The sequence below is a fragment of the Anoplophora glabripennis genome, unplaced genomic scaffold, assembly GCF_000390285.2.
Source record: "Anoplophora glabripennis isolate ALB-LARVAE unplaced genomic scaffold, Agla_2.0 scaffold900, whole genome shotgun sequence".
Taxonomy (NCBI): domain Eukaryota; kingdom Metazoa; phylum Arthropoda; class Insecta; order Coleoptera; family Cerambycidae; genus Anoplophora; species Anoplophora glabripennis.
Window position 1 is genome coordinate 35,705 of NW_019416993.1, and position 21,216 is coordinate 56,920.

General features: G+C 32.1%; 1 protein-coding gene across 6 annotated transcripts in view; it reads right to left on the reverse strand.

Moving 5' to 3' along the window:
- Positions 1-2,457: 2,457 nt before the first annotated feature.
- LOC108913883 (leucine-rich repeat flightless-interacting protein 2) overlaps positions 2,458-21,216 on the reverse strand; it is a 42,110-nt gene continuing 23,351 nt past the window's right edge. For 3 of the 6 annotated variants that reach the window (XM_018719534.1, XM_018719532.1, XM_018719529.2), the window contains 6 exons: positions 17,380-17,616; positions 17,189-17,298; positions 16,847-17,130; positions 11,234-11,395; positions 10,940-11,124; positions 2,458-2,971 (listed from right to left, as the gene is read on the reverse strand). In XM_018719534.1, the coding sequence (XP_018575050.1) occupies positions 2,861-2,971; positions 10,940-11,124; positions 11,234-11,395; positions 16,847-17,130; positions 17,189-17,298; positions 17,380-17,559 (1,032 nt within the window). In that variant the 5' untranslated portion in view covers positions 17,560-17,616 and the 3' untranslated portion in view covers positions 2,458-2,860. Of the gene's footprint in view, positions 2,972-10,742; positions 10,797-10,939; positions 11,125-11,233; positions 11,396-16,846; positions 17,131-17,188; positions 17,299-17,379; positions 17,617-18,391; positions 18,752-19,002; positions 19,145-21,216 lie in introns of those variants that run through there. The other 3 variants (XM_018719533.2, XM_018719530.2, XM_018719531.2) reach the window with 3 other exon arrangements.

Here is a 21,216-nt window from a genome sequence, read left to right on the forward strand (position 1 = left end):
GCATATTCGCACGCTGGAAAAGGAGGGCGACATTGTTTAAAAGTCTTCGTTTTAGTAGAAATTCGTGTTTTTCGACTGTAATTTTTTTTCTGACGGTTCTGCAGAGAAATGGTAAAATACTTTTTTGTTCGTCTTTAAAAGATCTACAAAACGACGTCTCAGGCGTCAAAAAATATCAATCCGGTCAAAAGTTACTTGCAAAAAACCACCAATTATGCCATTTTAAATAAACAATAATAAATCGCGATGTTATCACAGAGGCTTCTTCGGATAACACTCGATCATTCCTCACTGCAGACAAATAATTTATGCGAAAGCCTTATAAACTAGTTAACGATCTGTACAAATCTGAGCGGTACCCGAAGTCGCGCCAATTTTTTTACTGGGAGATTTAACAAAAAGCTATCGAGTTCCATTGTTTTTTCTCAAAAAAATACATTTTTAAAGCGAAGGGAAATTATTTAAAAAATTTGCTCAGCTGCAATATTAAATACACCCTTAATTTATAATTTTTTTTTGTATTTTATTACATGTACTAAAACAGGGTTCATAGCGGCAGGGAAAACCGGGAATACCAGGAAAAGTCAGGGAATTCATTATTCTTCATAAAAAACGGAATAGTCAGGGAATTTAAAAAATATTTATGAAAGTCAGGAAATTTGAAATTTGCTACTGGAAATTTTGTGAAAGCAGGCTCAGGGTTCTTCAAAGAGAAAACTATTTGCGGTTTTGAAACATTTATACGAGGTTTTTTAGATATAAAAAAATTATGGGAGTCCAGTCGAGAAAAAGTTTAATGCATACACATCAATTAGTATGTAAAAATGAACTACAAGTGACCTGGATTTTTTTTATAAGTCAGAGAAAACCTGGAAAAGCCAGGGAATTCTTTATTACTTTTGAACTATGAACCCTGTAAACGAGCATAAAAAAACGTTCAATTTGAAAAAAGATTCGTCACGATTCGTTAATAAACAGCGGAGTTATGATCTTTCAAAGTTGACGGTCTATTGTTGAATAAAGTGCAGAGCGGAAAAAAAATGCACATAATCAGCAGCCGGAGGCGCTTTCAGTACAGTAAATATTAATTGTACGGACAAGAGAAATCACATAAAATAATTTTCGAAACTCAGCCGAGCGTTAGATTTTCCATTAAGTACCACGCGGCAGTGTGGTGGGGGAAGCTGGTTGATCGCGTTCGGCAGTCTCTACGTCCGCACTTTATTCAACAATAGACCCTCAGCTTTGAAAGCCCATAACTCCACTGTTTATTAACGAATCGTGACGAATCTTTCTTCAAATTGCAATTTTTTTTATGCTCTTTTAGTACATGTAAAAAAATACTAAAAAAAAATATAAATTAAGGGCATATTTAATTTTGTTGCTGAGCAAATTTTTTAAATAATTTCCCTTCGCTATAAAAATGTATTTTTTTGAGAAAAACAATGGAACTCGATAGCTTTTCAGATTTGTACAGAGCGATAATTAGTTAATTTGTTTATAAGGCCATAACTCGCGAAATAATCCACTTACGGATTCCGGCTTTCGCATAAATTATTTGTCTGCAGTAGTCAGGAATGATGAAGTGTTGTCCGAAGAAGCCACTGTGATAACATCGCAATTTATTATTGTTTATTTAAAATGGCATAAATGGCGGTTTTTTGCAAGTAACTTTTGACCGGATTGATATTTTTTGACGCCCGAGACGTCGTTTTGTAGATCTTTTAAAGACGAACGTATTTTACCATTTTTCTGTAGAACCGTCAGAAAAAAAGTTACAGTCGAAAAACGCGAATTTCTACTAAAACAAAGACTTTTAAACAATGTCGCCTGCCTACCTCAGCGTGCGGATACGGTACATATTATTTTATACTATTTTTTCTATCTGCTCACAAAAAATCAGCCTAGCCGAAGAATTAAGCAGAAAATGGTAATTTTCGGGCTACATTTCTTGGTCTATTTAATCTGAAATAATTAAATTTGCTTTTTAATTTCGTTATTACGGCTAAGAGACTGTATTAATACAATATACAACTTGCTATAAATTAGTTTATTTTTTGAAGGACCTTTCCCAAAATTATTATTAAATTACAAGAAAAATAATATTTTTCAAGTACATACATACAAATCGGACTGTTACTTGCAATATGCCTGTTAAAAAAAATAAAATGAATAAAATTCAATCATGATGACTTTCTGTTGTAAACACATATAAAATTTTTATATTGTTACGATTTGGCTTGATATAAATATTGGCAATTTAAGATTATCGAAATATCGGATTTTGAGCCTTTCTTATGTGCAACTCGTCGCATGCAAATCACACACCGCAAAGCATAGTTTTATTTATCTGCTATTAAAAACTTGAGCTTTCACGTTTAATATAATATCGAATTGAATTTTGTCCGGCGGAAAAAGCTTCGCAATTTGGAAATTAAGTATAAAATGCAAGCGATCTATAAAATTGGTACGGATATATTAAATCCTGAGATATTACTATAATTACACATATTTACACAAAGTAAACTGAACTTACACTCCTAAAGTTCTAACAATAAATACAAATATATGAACAAGATTTGTAATCAATAAATAAATAGTACAATTTACGTATTCAATTGCAGGGAATTTTGTATTCTTACAGAAAAGGCGGATCGAGTAATAATTAAAATTCTTTAGAAGGGTAAAATGATAAAAGTACGCACTATTAAAAACAATTTAAAAACTATTTTAGTTTATGATACAGGGGTGACTAATCTCTCTTTCATCAAACATGAAAATTATTTCACTTTCACTCACTAAAATTGCCCAAATATTTTAACAGTAATAACGTAAACTAAAACTACTTTTTAGTCGACTGTCAAAGTTCTTTTAGTAAAGCTGATTTTGCGGTTTTTAATTTATCTAATCTCTTAAGAAGGTGGGTATTTGACGTCTCCAATTCCTCCGCTCTACTTAGCGCATCCCTTGCCTAGAAAATACCAAAATAAGAAATTACATTATTTACACACAAAAATATTCTGCTTGATAACAACCATATTAGTGATAATTAAATGGTAAAAAATAATGTCAATTCTGGAAGTAATTAAATTCTAAAGTGGTAACACACGAAATAAGAATGTTAATTTGGGTTAACAAATTTGGTAAAACAATTGGATATATTACAGGACAAAAAATTGTTAGGTATTATTTAAATGAATACAGGGTGTTAATTATGTGTCGACAAACTTCGCGAGTGATTTCAAACAGGAAAGGTTATGTAAACATAGGTCTATGAATCGACAGTTTTCGAAGAAAAAGGTGTTAAAGGGGCTAAAAAAAATCATTTTTCATCATCAGAAATTGGAACACTCCTGATGCCAATATCTCCGAAATGAAGAAATTTATTTAAGTTTCGGAAATTGGGGTTGTTAGGTCCCTCGAATAGCTTCAAGTTGTAGTTAGAATTGTTAGTTCAAATTTTTCTGTATAGATGGCGTGGCGATACTAAAAAATTTTTTGATTCCTGGAATGAGAAATGTAGTCTATCTGAAAGATCGTTAAATTTTGAGTAATTTTTGTAATAGAAAGTTTTTCCCTATATTTACTTGTTTTCGAGATATGTCGACTTCAATATGCAATTTATGATATAACAGGAAAATCTATTATTTCATCTAAATCACACCGGGACAAAACATTCTTTTAAAATATTGTTATAATGACTTTATTCACACCACATACTAACTAACAAATGATCAACTACAGAAAAAAACTGTACAATGGTAAATTGTATAACTATAGTAGGATCGTATACGATGCAAAGTAGAGCAAAAAATTGTCGGCCTTTTATCAAAGGAAAATCGTGTCATCATTTTTAGGAGGCGTAAGATAAATCATTTCAAATTTAAAATGAAATTCAATGTAAAATCTGAAATACCGCTGCATACGCACTGTGTTCTGGTAGTAGCTGTAGTCGCCCAGGTGCATCGAGTGTACGAACTGGTCGGTTATACGTCAAATACTAACCTGGCGAGCTTTGCCGTCAATTAGAGAGCGCTTCCAAAAAACAAGTAAACAACAGTGGCGCGTACAGAGGTAAAATGTAGTACATATGTGGAATTTAGGAAACAAATTGGATTTATAATAAATTACATTTAAAATAAATAGTTTATGAGAATAAAGGAATTTTTGTAGCAACAAGGGTGTCAGACCTGAACTGATCCCCTTGTCCCTTCATAATGTATAAAGAAATTATTCAATTTGTAAAACCCTTAAAGGCGTACTTCATTGGTTCCCTTGACAGGCAATGATTTATTACTTTGCATCGAATATGGTCGTACTATAGTATACTTAGTTAAATTGAATGACGCAAACTGATAAAACTGTAATTATTGAAAAACTAATATGTGTCATCTGTCATTTTGTTTTAAACAAATGACATGAGCCACCTATGACTGCATTTTTTAATAACATTTGATAAAATACGGTTTACCATTGTACTTTTTTTTTCTGTAGTTGATCATTTGTTTTTTTTTATAATTCATTGTTTGTTAGTTAGTATGTGATGTGAATAAAGCCATTCTAAGAATATTTTAAAAGAATATTTTGTCTCGGTGTGATTTAAATAAAATAATAGATTTTCCTGTTATATCATACATTGCATATTGAAGTCCACATACCTCGAAAACAAGTAAATATAGAGAAAAACTTTATATTACAAAATTCTCAAAATTTAACAATCTTTCAGATGGACTGCATTTTCACGTTCCAGGGATCAAAACACTTTTTAGTATCGCCACGCCATTTATACAGAAAGATTTGAACTAACAGTTCTAACTACAATTTGAAGTTATTCGAGGGATCTAACAACCTCAATTTTTCGAAACTAAAATAAATTTCTTCATTTCGGAGATATCGGCAGCGGGAGCGTTAAATGGCACACCCTGTATATTTTGTTTTTCATTGACTTTCATTGACATTGTAACACTTCATCAAATCTAAAATAATTAATTGCTAAAAAAGTTTTTTGGATTTTTTTCTATGAGAAAAACAATTTTAAATACAAACTAATCATGACAAGTCCGAAAAAGGTATGAAATTTAAGGAGTATGGCCTGGGAAAAACGCATTAATTTTTTATTGCACTTTCCATGACTGCATAGTATTTTAAATCAAATATTTGCGAAAAAGATCATATGAACTTTTTTGTGAAGTATATAGTTTTAGAGTTATGTTAGGTTTAACGAAACGCTTCGTAATGATAATGAAAGTTTAAAAAAAAGTAATAAATTGAAAATGGTTTAATTTCTGGAATAAAATGAAGGATACCTTTTCTCTTGGAAACGCCATAATGAGTTACAAGTCACCGAATTTTCAAAATACCCAGTGGCGTTAAATTCCTGAGATTTTTGATAAGTGATTCCCAGTATCACCATCACTGTTACATAATATGTACATCCGAATTTAGAGGATTTTTACTTTTAATTAGACACATTATTAGTTTAAGTTTCAATATTCTGCAAACTTCTGATTTGTGGAAATTTTTTTACTCAAAGAGTCGCCCCTTACAGTTTGCCGATATACTTAGTTAACGTCCTGTACATCGTAGCGATTAATTCAAAAAACATTTAAAACAAAATTAATATTTTTTCACGATGCTGAAATGAACTATTTAATAAAGCTGATATCACCACCGTAAAAAAATGAACATAAAACTAAACAAATGGATAATATCCTTAGATTACGTTATTATTATTTTTTAAGATAAAACTAGAAATTTAGAAGATTCTATAAAACCATATTCGTAGAAGAAAAGTAATAAATGATTAAGTTAATAGAAAAAGCAGTGTTAAAAGCAGTGGACTATATTAGCATAATATTCTGATGACAAACTCAACTTCAAATATACAGTGAGCGGTAAAAGTATGGAATATATTTATTTAAAAATCAGATGTTCGTTATTTGAAAAATAGCTGGGACCTGTCGAGTTATATTTTTAGTTGCGCATTTTCTGAAGCAATTTTCATCTATACAGGGTGGCCCAAAAAAAAGTTATGAAATCAAGGCCAACTTTTTTAAATGGAAACCCCTCTTTTTTGTATTTTTATTCAATTTTCCATGGAATTCTAATCATTTTTTATGTAACATAACCTATACCCATCTTTAACCGTTTTCGAGATAATGGCATCTGAATATAGAATATGGAAATTTTTCAAAAATTACTCTCGATACGTAAGGACTGTAACGTCAAAGTCAGTGGGAACTGGAGTGCTTTCTGCTAAATACATTTTGTGTTTTTGTATTTTGTGTTTACAAAAAAACATGAAACGGTGCTAAAAATTTCCAAAATAACCTGGCTCGTAATTTTAAATAGTGACATTTAACAAAACCATATTTTATACAATAAAATTATGCGTTTTTAATTCAATTTTACCTAAATACCACTTATATTTTTTACATTCAAATCATTGCAACCTAATGATCCAAATAAATCAACCAACCGCTTATTTCTTATGGATGTTTATGATTTAAAGCAACTTTCTGTGAACTACACAAATCTAAGATGGAGAAGTAAACATGATTTTATTTTAAAACCAGCATCTCAGGGTAATTTTTGAAAAATTTCCATATTCTATATTCAGATGCCATTAGCTCAAAAACAGCTAAAGATAGGTATAGGTTATGTTACATAAAAACTGATTAGAATTCTATGGAGAATTGAATAAAAATACAAAAAAGAGGGGTTTCCATTTAAAAAAGTTGGCCTTGATTTCATAACTTTTTTTTGGGCCACCCTATATAAATGAAAATTGTTTCAGAAAATGTCTAAATAAAAATATAATTCGACGGGTCCGAGCAATTTTTCACATAACGAACATCTGATTTTTAAATATATTCCATACTTTTGCTGCTCACTGTATAAGAAACTTATAAAAAAGATATTAGAGAAAAAATAGAGCGCAACATATTTCCGATTTCAATAACTACTTAAAACTTGAAATAAGAAGTTATCAATGAATTTATGTTTCAGTAAATGACAACATATTAGTACGTTTACATACATCCATACTGTGCGGACTTTGAAAGTCGATATTCCGTAAAGTTACTTCTTCCAGAAGTCGACATGGTCTGCAATATACAAATTAACAGGCCATGGCAGCGTCCGGTATAAATTGCGTAACAATAAATACGGTTCGTCAAGCTTGCTTCCACAGTTAGAGTAAGAAAGAGTTTTATACGGTCTGAATTTAAATTTCGCCAACACTAATACAATCCACTATACTGTTTATTTGTATGAATTATAGCCATCCCATCGATTTACCTTAACCTCTTATGAGCTTGTTTTAATGCCACATTAGAGGCTTCCATCAGTATCAGCTGTTGCTTCAAGTTGTTTACCTGATACCACACGATATAAAAAGTACTATAATATAATTTCATTAAACAAAAATGCTATGTTTATAGGAGACGCTTATTTAGTTAACTATTCCGACGAATTCTACAGACTGTAACTTTATATGGGGGGGTGTGAGTTTTCCAGAATCAAAATATTATCTGAAATACTTTTTAGTCGAGTTAGAATTTGTTTTTCAAACTGCTTTTAAACTTTGGTCTATGCCATCACTGGACAGCACCCGAACTTGGTTGCATGTGCTTTTATAAATACAACGGAGTGGCAAAGAACAAAACTGCGATTTAATATAATTTTACTACAAAACATTTAGACCAATCAAAATTACTCATTTAGAGGAAAAAAAAAGAAAATTGTTGCCTGGACTTTTACAAGTGGAAATGGTAAAGGGGCTTATAATAAACGAAAATAAAATAAATGGGTGAGCAGGGGTGGTGGAGGGTTGATTTGGGGCGGTTGAAAAGTTATGAAAAATTGTATCATTGGGATTTCTGGTGAAAGTTGACGTCAAACAAAAAAGTATCTAATACAAAAGTTGTAGATCATGCAAAAATTTACAATTTTTATAGAAGTCATTTTTTAGCATAACCTCAAAATTTCCGAGAAAAATGCGAAAATCAGGTTTTTTTCTGATTTTTTGATTTTTATTTCTCATTTCCGCAAAAATAATTTAATTTTGATTATACTTGGTGAAAGTATACCTTTCTCTCTTAAATAAACTCAATTTTTTTTTTTAGATAAAAAAATCATGAAGTTTCTGAGATATTCATATTTTTCGGCCTGAAACACTTTATTTTTCAAAGAAAAATTCTACTTAAAAAAATCATCGTACAGAGTTCTGTCGGTAATCATTTTTTTCATTTTAACATATACTTTTTGGTGAAATAAAAAAATTTGTAATCACAGTTCAAAAACATGCTGAAAAATGCAAAAAAGTAAAAAATAACTTGCAGCAATGAATTTTTCAGTAATTGTTGATAATTTGTTTAAATTTTAAAAACTAATTACACCATTCAATTGTACGGAAAAAATAAAAAAAAACTGTCATTGTTTGACCCAAAACTATTTTTATACAGTATTGCTATAAACATAAGTCGAATAGTGAATAAATAAAATAAATAATTTTTTTTTTCCGTAGGATCGATTAGTGTACTTAATTTTTTTTAAAGTTTAACGAATTCATAGATATACAGTGTGTCTAAGGTAAGGATGGGATAGCATTAGGATCTAGGAAACAGTAAGAGATACGGGGTGGCTCAGATTAGAAAAACGTTGTGTTTTTTTATACCTAACAATACGCTGTTTAGAAAGTTTTAAAATTCCGGGAAGTTCTGGAAATATCCGGAAAAACCCAAAATTTTGCTAAATTTAATTTTTTCTGGCTTCATTTGAAAATGAATTTTAGAATAAATTACATATTTACAATGCCACTATTTTCGCGCTATACAATGGCGTCAACATTTTTTTCGTCTTCGAGGGGCCATCATCGGATTAATTTTTATATATATATCGCTGCTATTTTTATGACAAAATATAATTATTTTTAATTCTCAATTAGAGGATATTACTATTGTAATCGCTTAAAAAGTTTTTAGCTTGTTTTAGCTATAATTTAAAATTTTTCCTGAGTACGGCTCTGAATGCTTTCAAAATATCTATTGGATGAAGTCATAACAGTATAATATCAATATCATTTAATACCGCACAAAATATCCAACAATTTTTTACAACTGTTAGAAATACTAATTAGAAATAATAAAATATTTCATAAATTCGTATTATTTTTTTATTAGGTACAATTTTTTAAATTATGGATTAAAAAAAATTGTTGGATATTTTGTGCTGTATTGACTTTTATTCTCTCCTCTCTCTCTCTCTCTCTCTCTCTCTCTCTCTCTCACTCCTCCAATAGATACAGGTATTTTGAAAGCGTTCAGAGCCGTACTCAGGAAAAATTTTTAATGATAGCTAAAAACCTTTTTAAGCGATTAAAATAGTAATATCATCTAATACAGAATTAAAATGACTAGATTTTGTCATAAAAATAGGAGCGATATGTTTAAAAAAATTAATCTGATGATGGCCCATCGAAGACGAAACGTCGGATTGCAAAAATGTTGACGCCATTGGATAGAGCGAAAAAAGTGGCAACGTAAACATGCAATTTATTTAAAATTCGTTTTCAAATAAAGCCAGAAATTAAAATAAAAACAATTTTGTAAAATTTCGGGTTTTCGGATTTCGCGTCAACAGTAGCCTTTGCAGTTTTATACTTTGTATTGCTGAAATCTCAAAACATCCTGAGATAATTCATCATTTGTGCATTTGTAATTCGACTTAGATGTTTATAGCAATACAAGTTTTTTTTTAGTTTTTTTTCCGTAGAATTGAATGGCGTAATCAGTTTTTGAATGATTTTTAATTTAAACAAATTATCAACAATAACTGAAAAATTCATTGTTGCAAGTCACTTTTTATTTTTTTTTTGCATTTTTTAGCATTACAGATTTTTTTATTTCACCAAAAAGTATGTCAAAACGAAAAAAATTATTACCGGCAGAACTCTGTGCGGTGATTTTTTTAAGTAGAATTTTTCTTTGAAAAAAAAGTGTTTCAGGCCGAAAAATGTGAATATCTCAGAAGCTTCATGATTTTTTTATCTAAAAAATTTTTAGGTTATTTAAGACTGAGAAAAGTATACTTTCACCAAGTTTTGTCAAAATTAAATTATTTTTGCGGAAATGAGAAATAAAAAACAAAAAAATCAGAAAAAAAACCTGTTTTTCGCATTTTTCTCGGAAATTTTGAGGTTATGTTAAAAAGTGACCTCTACTAAAGTTGTAGATTTTTGCATGGTCTACAACTTTCGTATTGAATACTTTTTTGTTTGACGTCAACTTTCGCCAGAAATCCCAATGATACAATTTTTCATAACTTTTCAACTCCCCAAATCAACCCTCCGCCGCCCTTACTCACGCATTTATTTTTTTTAGGTTTATTATAAGCCCTTTTACCATCTCCACTTATAAAAGTCCAGGTAACAATGTTTTTTTTTCTCCAAGTGTAATTTGGTTAGACTAATTGTTGTTACCATAAGTTTAATAATAATTATGTAACAACAATCCAATGCTATAACAATACATATTAAACTTTGAAAGACTAAAGTAAAATTTTACAAATATGGAATTAGTGCCATTTAATATCGAGAAATGTTGTAGAATTTATCACGAGAAAACATGTTAAACTATACTAAACGATTTCGATAGCATTTTTGTTTAAAAATTATTTTACAAGCTATTTTAGGTGACAGAAAATCAAGCGACAAGCAAAAAGCAGTGTGTGTTAGTATTTACCACTCATGTGCTTTCTGAAGCGTCTGTCGACAAATCTGTTAATGAATTTGACTCCTGTAATAAAATTAAATGTGCAAATAAAAATAAATACCAAACATAAAGCGATTACTAAAACAAAATTTAAATTATCCGCATTTGTAACTTATGATCGACAAAATTATAATGTAATCGTGCAAGATACAAGATTCGCAACTGACCTCTCTCTGCAGTTTCCTTTTTTCCGCCTTGAGAGCCTCCTCCGACTGTTCCGATATTTCCGCCGCCGTTTTGTAACGTATAACTTGACTTTCGAGCCGTGCTACCGTCGCCTGAAGCGTAGCCACATCCTGCTCTGCCTTCTGCGCTCTAAATTTGTAATCCGCGAGTTGTTTACTGGTTTCTCCTGAAAATAAAAAATTTTTAATGAGGTCGTTGAAGCTTAAAATCGAAACATCTACCAAACTGTCAAAAAAAGGCACAGTAACTCCTAAGAAAAAAAAATTAGTCCTTACTCTGCACATCGTCGTAATCACAGTCCGAAGACGGTCCATTAAGTAGACCCGTCGAGCTGTGCTTCCTCCTTTTGCTCTTCTCTTCCTCTAGTTCTAATTTTAAATGGCTAATTTGGTCTTGCAATTCGCTCTTCTCCTTGACGAATCTGGCTAATCGTACGTCTGCAAAAATAAAGTATGTACCATTTTGTACAGGGTGTAACTTTATGTGACAGTCACTTTTTTATAGTCATAGTACGGTACTTCGTCAAATTACTATTTAACGTATGTTCTTGTTTGTACATATTCTAATCCTGTACACAACAACCAAGCACATGCGGCTGCAAAACTATTATTCAAAACAGGATTTGAAAAAAAAAAAGTTAAAAAATTCAGTTTTCATAACAAGATTTGACAAAATAATCTTATGGTATACAGGGTGATCCATTAACGGTATCGAGCGGCTATATATAGGAAACTAGACGTGCTACGATTATGGGGTAAAAAATCTATTAACAAATACGACCAAAAGAAATTGATTTAAAATATTTTGTAAGTTTGTAACTTCACCGCTAGGGGGCGCAACTGCTATAGTGTTACAGAAAATTGTCGGTTTTTCGAAATTTCGCTTATACAGGGTTAACTATCACTTAGTACATAAATTTTAACCACGCGCTTAGGACGGCCTAAAAGATAATAAAAAAATTATTTCGGAATTTTAGCTCGACGTTTAAAAAATGGGGCAAAACCCCCTTTGTTCCCGGTAAATTGGCGGTTATCAACTGTCAACCGGCATAATTTCACTCAGCTGTTCAGCAATATTTAGCGGCGTTGACATTTTGCCATTGTAGAAACGACAGAAATAAACATTTTTTATTAATACCTACTTGATAGATGTTAATCCAGATCGTTGCAGAATTTTACATTTGCTCTTAGTTCCGTTGTTGCATACCAGTACTAGTAAGTATACATTAATATGAATGATTAGGCATAGGAGGCGTCCTTCAAAGTTTTCTTGATAATGAGAAGAACAAGGCTAAGTTCATTGAACTTCTCAAAACTTCATTGTCGGAGGTGGGTTTCAGTGTCGACCAAGCAGAATCAGATGCAGATACCCTCATCGTTCGCTCCGCTCTTGCTGCATTCCAATCGTTCGACTCAGTCACTATTGTCGCCGAAGATATCGGCATTCTTGTCTTGCTCGCGGCATTTGGAAGAACACATTCAAATATATATTTTTTTAAACCATCGAAAGGACGTATAGCCGAACAATTTTATGTCCGTCAAGTTTTATGTACGGAGAAGTCATTGCGGATAATCTGTTGTTTCTCCATGCCTTCTCAGGATGTGACACAACTTCAGCAGCTTACAACATCGGTAAAATGAAATTTTTCGCAACACTGGAGACACGTCCTGAGTTAGCTAGTGGAACAGCGTTATTCCTCAATGAGAGAGTCGACCCAACTTTGCTCACTGCCGTTGGTGAACGTTTTTTCATCTCCTTATATGGTGGCAATAAAGATGATGATTCTCTGGACAGTCTTAGATATAAACGATTCGCCAAGTCAGTGACAAAGAATACATTTAATTTGTCTTCACTTCCTCCAACACAAGACACAGCCCGCTTGCACAACCTCCGAGTCTATTGTCAGGTCCAGTCGTGGCTCGGGAATTACAACGACCCTCAAGACTGGGGTGGAAAAAGTATGGACAAATATTGATGCCTATTCAAAGTTCAAAACCTCCAGCACCCCCTGAGCTTCTAAAGTTGATATTCTGCCGATGCAAAGGAAACTGTGGAGCAATGTGTGGATGTCGGAAGGCAGGCCTCAAATGTTCTGCAGTATGCCTGAATTGTTCTGGGGAGACATGCAGCAACATAATGGAGATATCAAAATTGATCGAGGAAAATGATTTTGAAGATGAACTGCCAATAATGACGCCACTTCATTCTCCATCTTTCCTCGACAATTCAATATCGGAAGCTCCACCAGATCCTGAGTCGCAGCCTGGCACATCAAAGAGACTGAGGACACAGTAAATTGGGAAATACATACAGGGATACGACGTAAAAAAACGCGCCACCAGACTTTACCCCGTAGGGGGTGAGGAAAAGAGTCAATAACTAATTAACAACATTGCAATATAAATCATTAAAATGTTTCTTATAAAAATAATGGAAAAATGAGAGAAAACTATGCCTAATCATTCATATTAATGTATGTATACTTACTAGTACTGGAGAATAGTGTAAGTTTCGCATCGCTGTAAAAACCTAATTAATAAATAAAATTTGAAAAAAGTTTGTAATGGAAATTATTCCTTGAAAACCCCTCTATCAAAATGCTCTGACGTAATTTTTTTGTAAAATGACCAAAAAAAAAGTTATAACGACCAAAAAAAAATGTCTTCCCAAATTATATGTTTTTGTTAATAACTTTGCTATTTTTGGTTCTACGACTAAAAGTTATGGAACTAAATTTGTAGAGAATTTAATTTGCAACAAGAAATGTCTACAAATTTTCTATGCGAGGAATAGTTTGGCCGATATAGTAAGTAGTAGTATAAAAACCATTCGAAGCCCTTTTTACAAGATGGCGGCCGACGCTCAAGGGTTGCGACCCCACAAACATGGATTTAACTTTACAGTAACCCCCTCTTGACATCCAAAAAATAAAATTGCGTAAACTTTTGCACGCTAAGCCCAAAAAAATGTAACATTTCAATGGACTAATATCCGTAGCGGCGTTGAATTTGCATTCGACTCTCCAAAAACAACGTAAACAACTGGCCCTTTAGATTTGTTCACATCGCATATTCTTCACGTACATTTTAATTAATCTTGAATTTATTTACTGGGACACTGGAAAACGTATGTGTAATTGCATACATTACAGTGCCTTGATAACTGTAGTGTATGTAAATATAACCTAAAAATCACGAGAGACAAGTTGATCTTGTGGCCTGGATACGTACTGCTGAATTATTACAGAAAACTGTAAACACCCCGGGGACTTACAGCTTAAAATAATAGGTACTAATTATTTTATGCGAACATAGACGATTTTTGGTTTTATTTTTATTACTAATATCACTATTTAATTCCCCAACAAAAGTTTAAAAACGAGATGTCTGAAATGCACCTTACGCTACTTGCTTAGAGATGGGGCTGTTTCAAATTTTCAACAGGTGACTTTACGACTCTATTTTCACAGAACAAATAGCTGTCGAGTTCAAATAATTTGTCGCTTTGTCGGTGTTTGTGTTTTTGTTCACGTACTTACGTTTAGTAAGTAATTATTTGTGTTTACTATTATTTATTAGTGTAAAACTCTACAAGGATGTTGAAAACGAATTTTGTAAATAAAAGTTTTTCTTCAAATGCGCGGTAATCGATACACGTGGCAACGCGGCGCTGTTTCACTACCGTTGCCGTATGCGAAATTCGCATCTCGTGTCTGACGGACTGTCATAGCCGTCATGAAATAGGGGTTTCACTGAGGTTTAGAAAACAAATATTTTCAGCTTTAAAAACAATTTTAGAAATTTTTTGAAGGTCGATTCTGTTAAATATTATTTTTCTCTATCCTCACTTAAAATTTATGTACTAAGTGATAGTTAACCCTGTACAACCTAAGTTGAAAATACATTTTTTAGATACACTGTTAAACCCTTCACAAGTTTTGGTTGAACTTTTTTTTTGTTATTACCATAGCAACGTCAGTATGAAGGACGCTATCTTGAAATTTTTAAATTGTCATAACTTCTAAATGCCTTAAACGATTTCAATAAACGATGGCTCATTTTAAAGAACTATTAATAAAATTTATATTTGTGATACAGGAATAAAAATATTATTTTCCTGCGCAACGGTAGACGACACTAAAGAGAAAAGTTTTGTAATTGTCTCGGTTTACTAAAAAAATTAAATACAAAGATATAGGTTTTTTATCATGGCTTGATAGACCATTCATTATGAAAAACAAATACACAAACCGAAGGTCGACATTTTTTTTCCTTTTCAAGTTATTGCTAAAATAGTGAAATTGTGTTAGAACATCCTCCTTTATTTAGTTCTCTAAATAACATTGACATAATCCAAGCTAAAATTAAATTGTAAAACTATACCAATCTTGTCCTTAAAAAGAATTATTGTTTTACTTTGAAATTTTTTTGATAACTGCAATGTTTCATTTTTTTTTATTAATTCCAAATATCTGAGTAGTTATAAAGATTATTGTTTCCATAACGAAGGAGGCTTTGTTCTATGAAAATAGACAAATAACAAATTATGCCAAATGATATGTCAGCTTTTGCTTCGTGCAAAATTAGTGTCATTCGTGTGAGAAAAGTACTTGTGTTCCATATTGAAATTCCCAGGTCTCTAACTAATTCCCTTACACTTATTTGGGGATTTACATGGACACAAGCCAACATATTAATAATATTATCTTCCGTTCTTGCACGGCGATGTCTTCTTACAGAATGTAGTGGCGTCTGAGTAAACGCTGAAATACTTCTCTGGAGTAGCGTATCCTACGAGGGTATCGCAAAGCGTATTCTCTTGAAGCTATAACGGCATTTTTCAAACATTGAAAATAAACTGCCAACATATCATACGCTATTCGTAAAATCATATTTTCCTTGTTCACAAGTACTTTTCTAACACAAATAACACTAATTTTGCACGTATCAAGAGCTGTCATATTTCGTTTGGCATAATTTTTCAGTCGTCTATTTTCATAGGGCATAGCCTACCTCGTTATGGAAACAATAATCTTTATAATTACTCAGATATTTGGAATTAATAAAAAAAATTAAACATTGCATTTACAAAAATTTCGAAGTAAAACAATAATTCTTTTTAAGGACAAGATTGGTATAGTTTTACAATTTAATTTTGGCTTGGATCATGTCAATGTTATTGAGAACTAAATAAAGGAGGATGTTCTAGCTCAACCTCACTATTTTAGCAATAACTTGAAAACGGAAAAGATATCGACCTCCGGTTTGTGTATTTGTTTTCCTTAATAAACGGTCTATCAAGCCATGAACAAAAAACTATATAGTTGCATTTAATTTTTTTAGTAAACAGAGACAATTACAAAACTTTTCTCATTAACGTCGTCTACCATTGCGCAGGAAAATAATATTTTTATTCCCATATCACAAATATAAATTTTATTAATAGTTATTTAAAATGAGGCATCGTTTATTGAAATCGATTAAGACATTTAGAAGTAATGACAATTTAAAAATTTCAAGATAGCGTCCTTCATACTGACATTGCTATGGTAATAACAAAAAAAAAGTTCAACCAAAACTTGTGAAGGGTTTAACAGTGTATCTAAAAAATATATTTGCAACTTAGGTTATATAAGCGAAATTTCGAAAAACCGACAATTTTCTGTAACACTATAGCAGTTGCGCCCCCTACCGGTGAAGTTACAAACTTAAAAATATTTTAAATCAATTTCTTTTGATCGTATTTGTTAATAGATTTTTTACCCCATAATCGTAGCACATCTAGTTTCCTATATACAGCCGCTCGATACCGTTAATAGATCACCCTGTATATTTATAAAGGTCGATGGTAACCTCCGTATAAGTTCCAAAGGTATTGTGAAATATTACCTAGACTTCCGTCACCTGCGCCCTCCAACATTTGGGCATTTTCTATGCTAATTAAGGCTTTCTTGGGAGACTGCACCAATCCGTCTTCATCAGGAGGCAATTCCTCGGCTACGATAACCAGACCTTTCTCCGTGATCAACTGATCCCTCTCTTCCAGTTCAGCTTTAGTCACAGCCAAGTCTTCCTTCAGTTTGGTACACAACCTCTTCAACTGATCGTGATCTCTGCATTTCTCGCGATGCTCCCTTTTCAATTGGGAATGTTCTTCTTCTAATTCTTCTAACCTAAGTTGGAAACAAGGTTTCTCTTACTAAAATCTACAGGTCCCGTAAATCGACTTACCTATCTTTTAGTAACTCCAATTGATAAGTATGTGCCGCTTTGTCATTGTCGAGTTGAGCATTAGCAATCATAGCCTTACGGAATTTTTCTTCAACCTCCTTGAGTTCGTGCTGAAAGTTGAAACTTATTGTTATCTGATTATCTGATCAAAAGCAAGAGACACAAAAATAACTTTAGTATAACCAACATACCCTTAATTCTCTGAGACTGCCCCCATCTTCCAAGGAATCTTCAGAGCTTCTTCGACTAGAGAGATACCGACTACCGGCGGTTGCACTCCTGGGAGTCCTGACCATTGGTTCGGCCAACATATCGAATTGTCTATCTGCATTTTCTTCTTGTTCCTTTTGTTGGCGCTCCAATTCGCGCATACGTATTTCCCTAGCTTCCGCCCTTGCCTGTCTCTTTGCCCAAAGTCTGGCTTCCGCCTGGAAACACACATTGTGTCAATTACTGTGATAAACATGTTAAATAGTGTCATTCTATGTTACAAAGTTAAAATAAAAGCAACTTTTTTCTTAATAATATTAATTAATCCATTAACAAAGCTATTTTGAGATCAATTTCCAAAGGAACACTGCACAAAATTACAAATTTTCAGGCTCTAACAAGGAGGGCTGAAAAATATCTATAAAAAATCGGTAGCGTTATTCTAATTCGAATTTGAATATAAAACCGCTCGTACCACATGATGTTTTGACCTAACGAATAAATAAATAGTGAGGTTAAGTTACGTTATTTGCTCACATCATGTTCTCATGCTTCGTTCAGCATATTTTTTTTATATAAATGACATTTGAATTGGCAAAAAAATTAGTATTACAATATATTTTTCATATTGTCTAATTAGAAAAGTAATTCTTAATTATTTCAATTTGTTTTTATTTATTGTGACTTATTTGCAAAGTTGGTAATAACGGTAAGTTAAGTAGATAAAGTCCATAATTATAGGTATTATGTTAGTACTGTAGGTAGCTATTTTTGTTTGAAAGAAGTTCACGAAGCTTAGAACGGAGTAGCTAAATCCAACCCTTCATAAATAAATTGATGAATTAGTTCATGAAAAATTTCGTGAATTTATTCATAAATTCGCAATTACTACATCCAATTATTCAATGATTCAATGGAGAAAATTGTTTCTGCTCCTACTAATGAAAAACTCTGTACTAGAAAGAGACGGCAAAGCAAACAAAAAAAACGTACTTCATCGCTGGAATTATGTATAAAGGAATGAATCACATCACTTTCATCCACAACATCGGTGTCGGTATCAATTTTGCTGGTTTCGGCACTATGAAAACACAGGCTACTACTCTGCTCAAAAAAATCCGAAGTATCGTCCTCAGTTACACCTTCTATGATCAGCACGTTATTATTTTCTTCTTTTTTATCATTTTGCGAAATAACTGCCGGACACACACCTTTCCTTTCTGTCATGTTCACAATAAATTGATAAGAAATCCAACTGTACACTTTTTATCTATATCGCCTCTGATAAGGTCTTTTTCTGCTACGTATTTGAATAACTACCTACTTAAAAATTAGAAACTGAGCCGACAAAATATTTATTTATTAAAATGACCTAATCTTCCGCGGCCGCCTAGATGATTCACACACATTTTATCGCGCCGTAGAACTAAACGTACATAATTGGTAATAATTCTAGAAAAACAGACGAATATTTTTAACTGAAAGGTGTATTTATCGAAACTGCTGATTGCCCGAAATATTCGTGCAGGTGTAAGGTGTTTAAATTTACATATTGGCTGATCAAACAAAAAATGTACCTACTAAACTGTAAGTTTTATACTCACAATAAAAAACTGGAATTTTTAAATGTACCCATTCATAATTTACTTTCATTTCGTTTGTACTTCAAACTGAAATGTAGTAAAGCTTTCCGACAGATTATAAGATATATAATATACAGTGTGTTTCGCTTCAAATTAATACAGAGCCATAACTCCGTCTTTGAACACTAACTGGCACTAAAGTGTGTAGTCTCGAACAAATCATGACGTTACCAGAACGAAAAAACAAGATGGCTGATAAGAGTAAAGTAACGAAGGCCATGGAGTATTTTTTTAAATTGATAAGATTTTACAAGATATGTACTGGGCGTCCCAAACTCGACGCCCCAATGATATTACAGGATAACGAAAAATGTTACTGAATATTTGAAGTGGAGTTCAAGCGGCATGGATTGAAGTGCATTTTGCACCAAAAATTAAAATTAGATATTTCGAAAATTGTGTTGACGACGTCATGAAATATTTTTTCCAGGAACATGCCTGTATTTTTCCATATTTAAAAAGAATTTAAAGATATATTTTTCCGATAAACTTTTATTTAAAAAATTTTTCTCTATTTTCATTAAAAAGTTATGATCAGAAGTAAAAATAATAATTACAAACGATTTATAACAATTATTTTAGAATTTACTGCTTCGTTAATAGTAGGAGGCCGTTGAAAGTTTTCATACAAGGCTTGCTATGACACTGTTAATGATACAAGTTACCAAAAGTCCTTGAAATAGTAATATCAAATACATATTTAAATACTAAAGATGTCTTTTAATTAATCACAAACAGTATTTAAATAATCCTGCACAATAAACGCTTTATGGGGTGGGGCTCCATCATGCTGGAACCACAAACTCCTTCGCAACTGCAAACGGATATTTTCAATAAGTGCTGGGAGTTCCTCTTGCAAGAAACGCAAGTATTCTATACTATTCATATTCAACACACTTTCATAAAAGTATGGCCCTATCAAATGACCTCCAATGACACCACACCACACATTCACACCAAAATGTCTTTGATTTTGTATCAGTTTGGATTCTCAATGGACCAACAATGTTAATTTTTTTTATTTGGTAAACGATTACTTACAAAATATGATAAAATATTCGTCGATCAGAAGTTTCAGCAGCTACCGTGATTTGTGCAAGGAAACTCAATCTTCTTTCTAAATGAATTTCAGATAAATATTCCAAGTTAGGTATGTATTTTAAAATTGTGGTAACCATTAACTTTTAATGTCTGGTGAATCGAATATGTTTTCAAATTTAACTGGTGACTAGCTTGCCTTATTGAGTTTCGCGGGTGGTTCCCAAAATATTGTACCACTTGTGCAGTAGTATAGTCATCTTGAACCCTTTTTCTTAGGTTTCATTCTAGCCTGACAAACGTTTTGTGGTCAGTAAATTTTTCCCTATACAATTGAACAGCTCTTCTACAATTTTTCTGGGATTTTACATAAATTAATAACGTATCAACTTTTTCTGCGTATGATTGCATTGCGCATTGTTACAAATAATCGAAAAACTACTGAAAACTGCTAACTACCCTGTCTGTAAACACTTGGAAGCGCTAAGCCATATCCGTTTGACTTGACATTGACACAAATAAACATAATAATATGATAATAATGTAACTCGATCAATTGTTTTCCAGAGAATGTCCGATCAAGTTATGACTGACGTTCTAATTATTGCTTTTACTTCTGATCATAATAGACTGTATTATATGTTTTGTGTAATAGACTAGGCGGTATCTGTTTTAGTTTGAGTGAATCGTATATCCACGGAGATTTTTAGATTTTTGGCTTTCATATGGCTTTCATATGTTAAGAAAATTCGAAAAATGTCATATTTTTCTTCCTATTTAATTATGTATCTTTTCAAGAGTTGATTTTAGGCGAAAATGGAAGAGGAAAAAAATGTTTGTAATTAAATTTTTTACAAAACATTGTTAGTTACAAATCGAATGAATCATGATTATTATGGTAAAATCGAAAAAATCGCAAAAATGGGGTTAAAAAACAATACTTTTAGGGAATTTTTTTGGGGTATTTAAATTTGGTATAGGACCTTTATACTTGGCTCAAGAAAACTTCATGTTATGTAGAATCATCACACCAAATTTCATCAAAATCGGTTCGATAGATTTTGCATAATAATTTTGCAATCCAAATTTTGAAAAAAAAATTGCTAATTTTCAAAATTTTGCACAGCAAAAACCAAG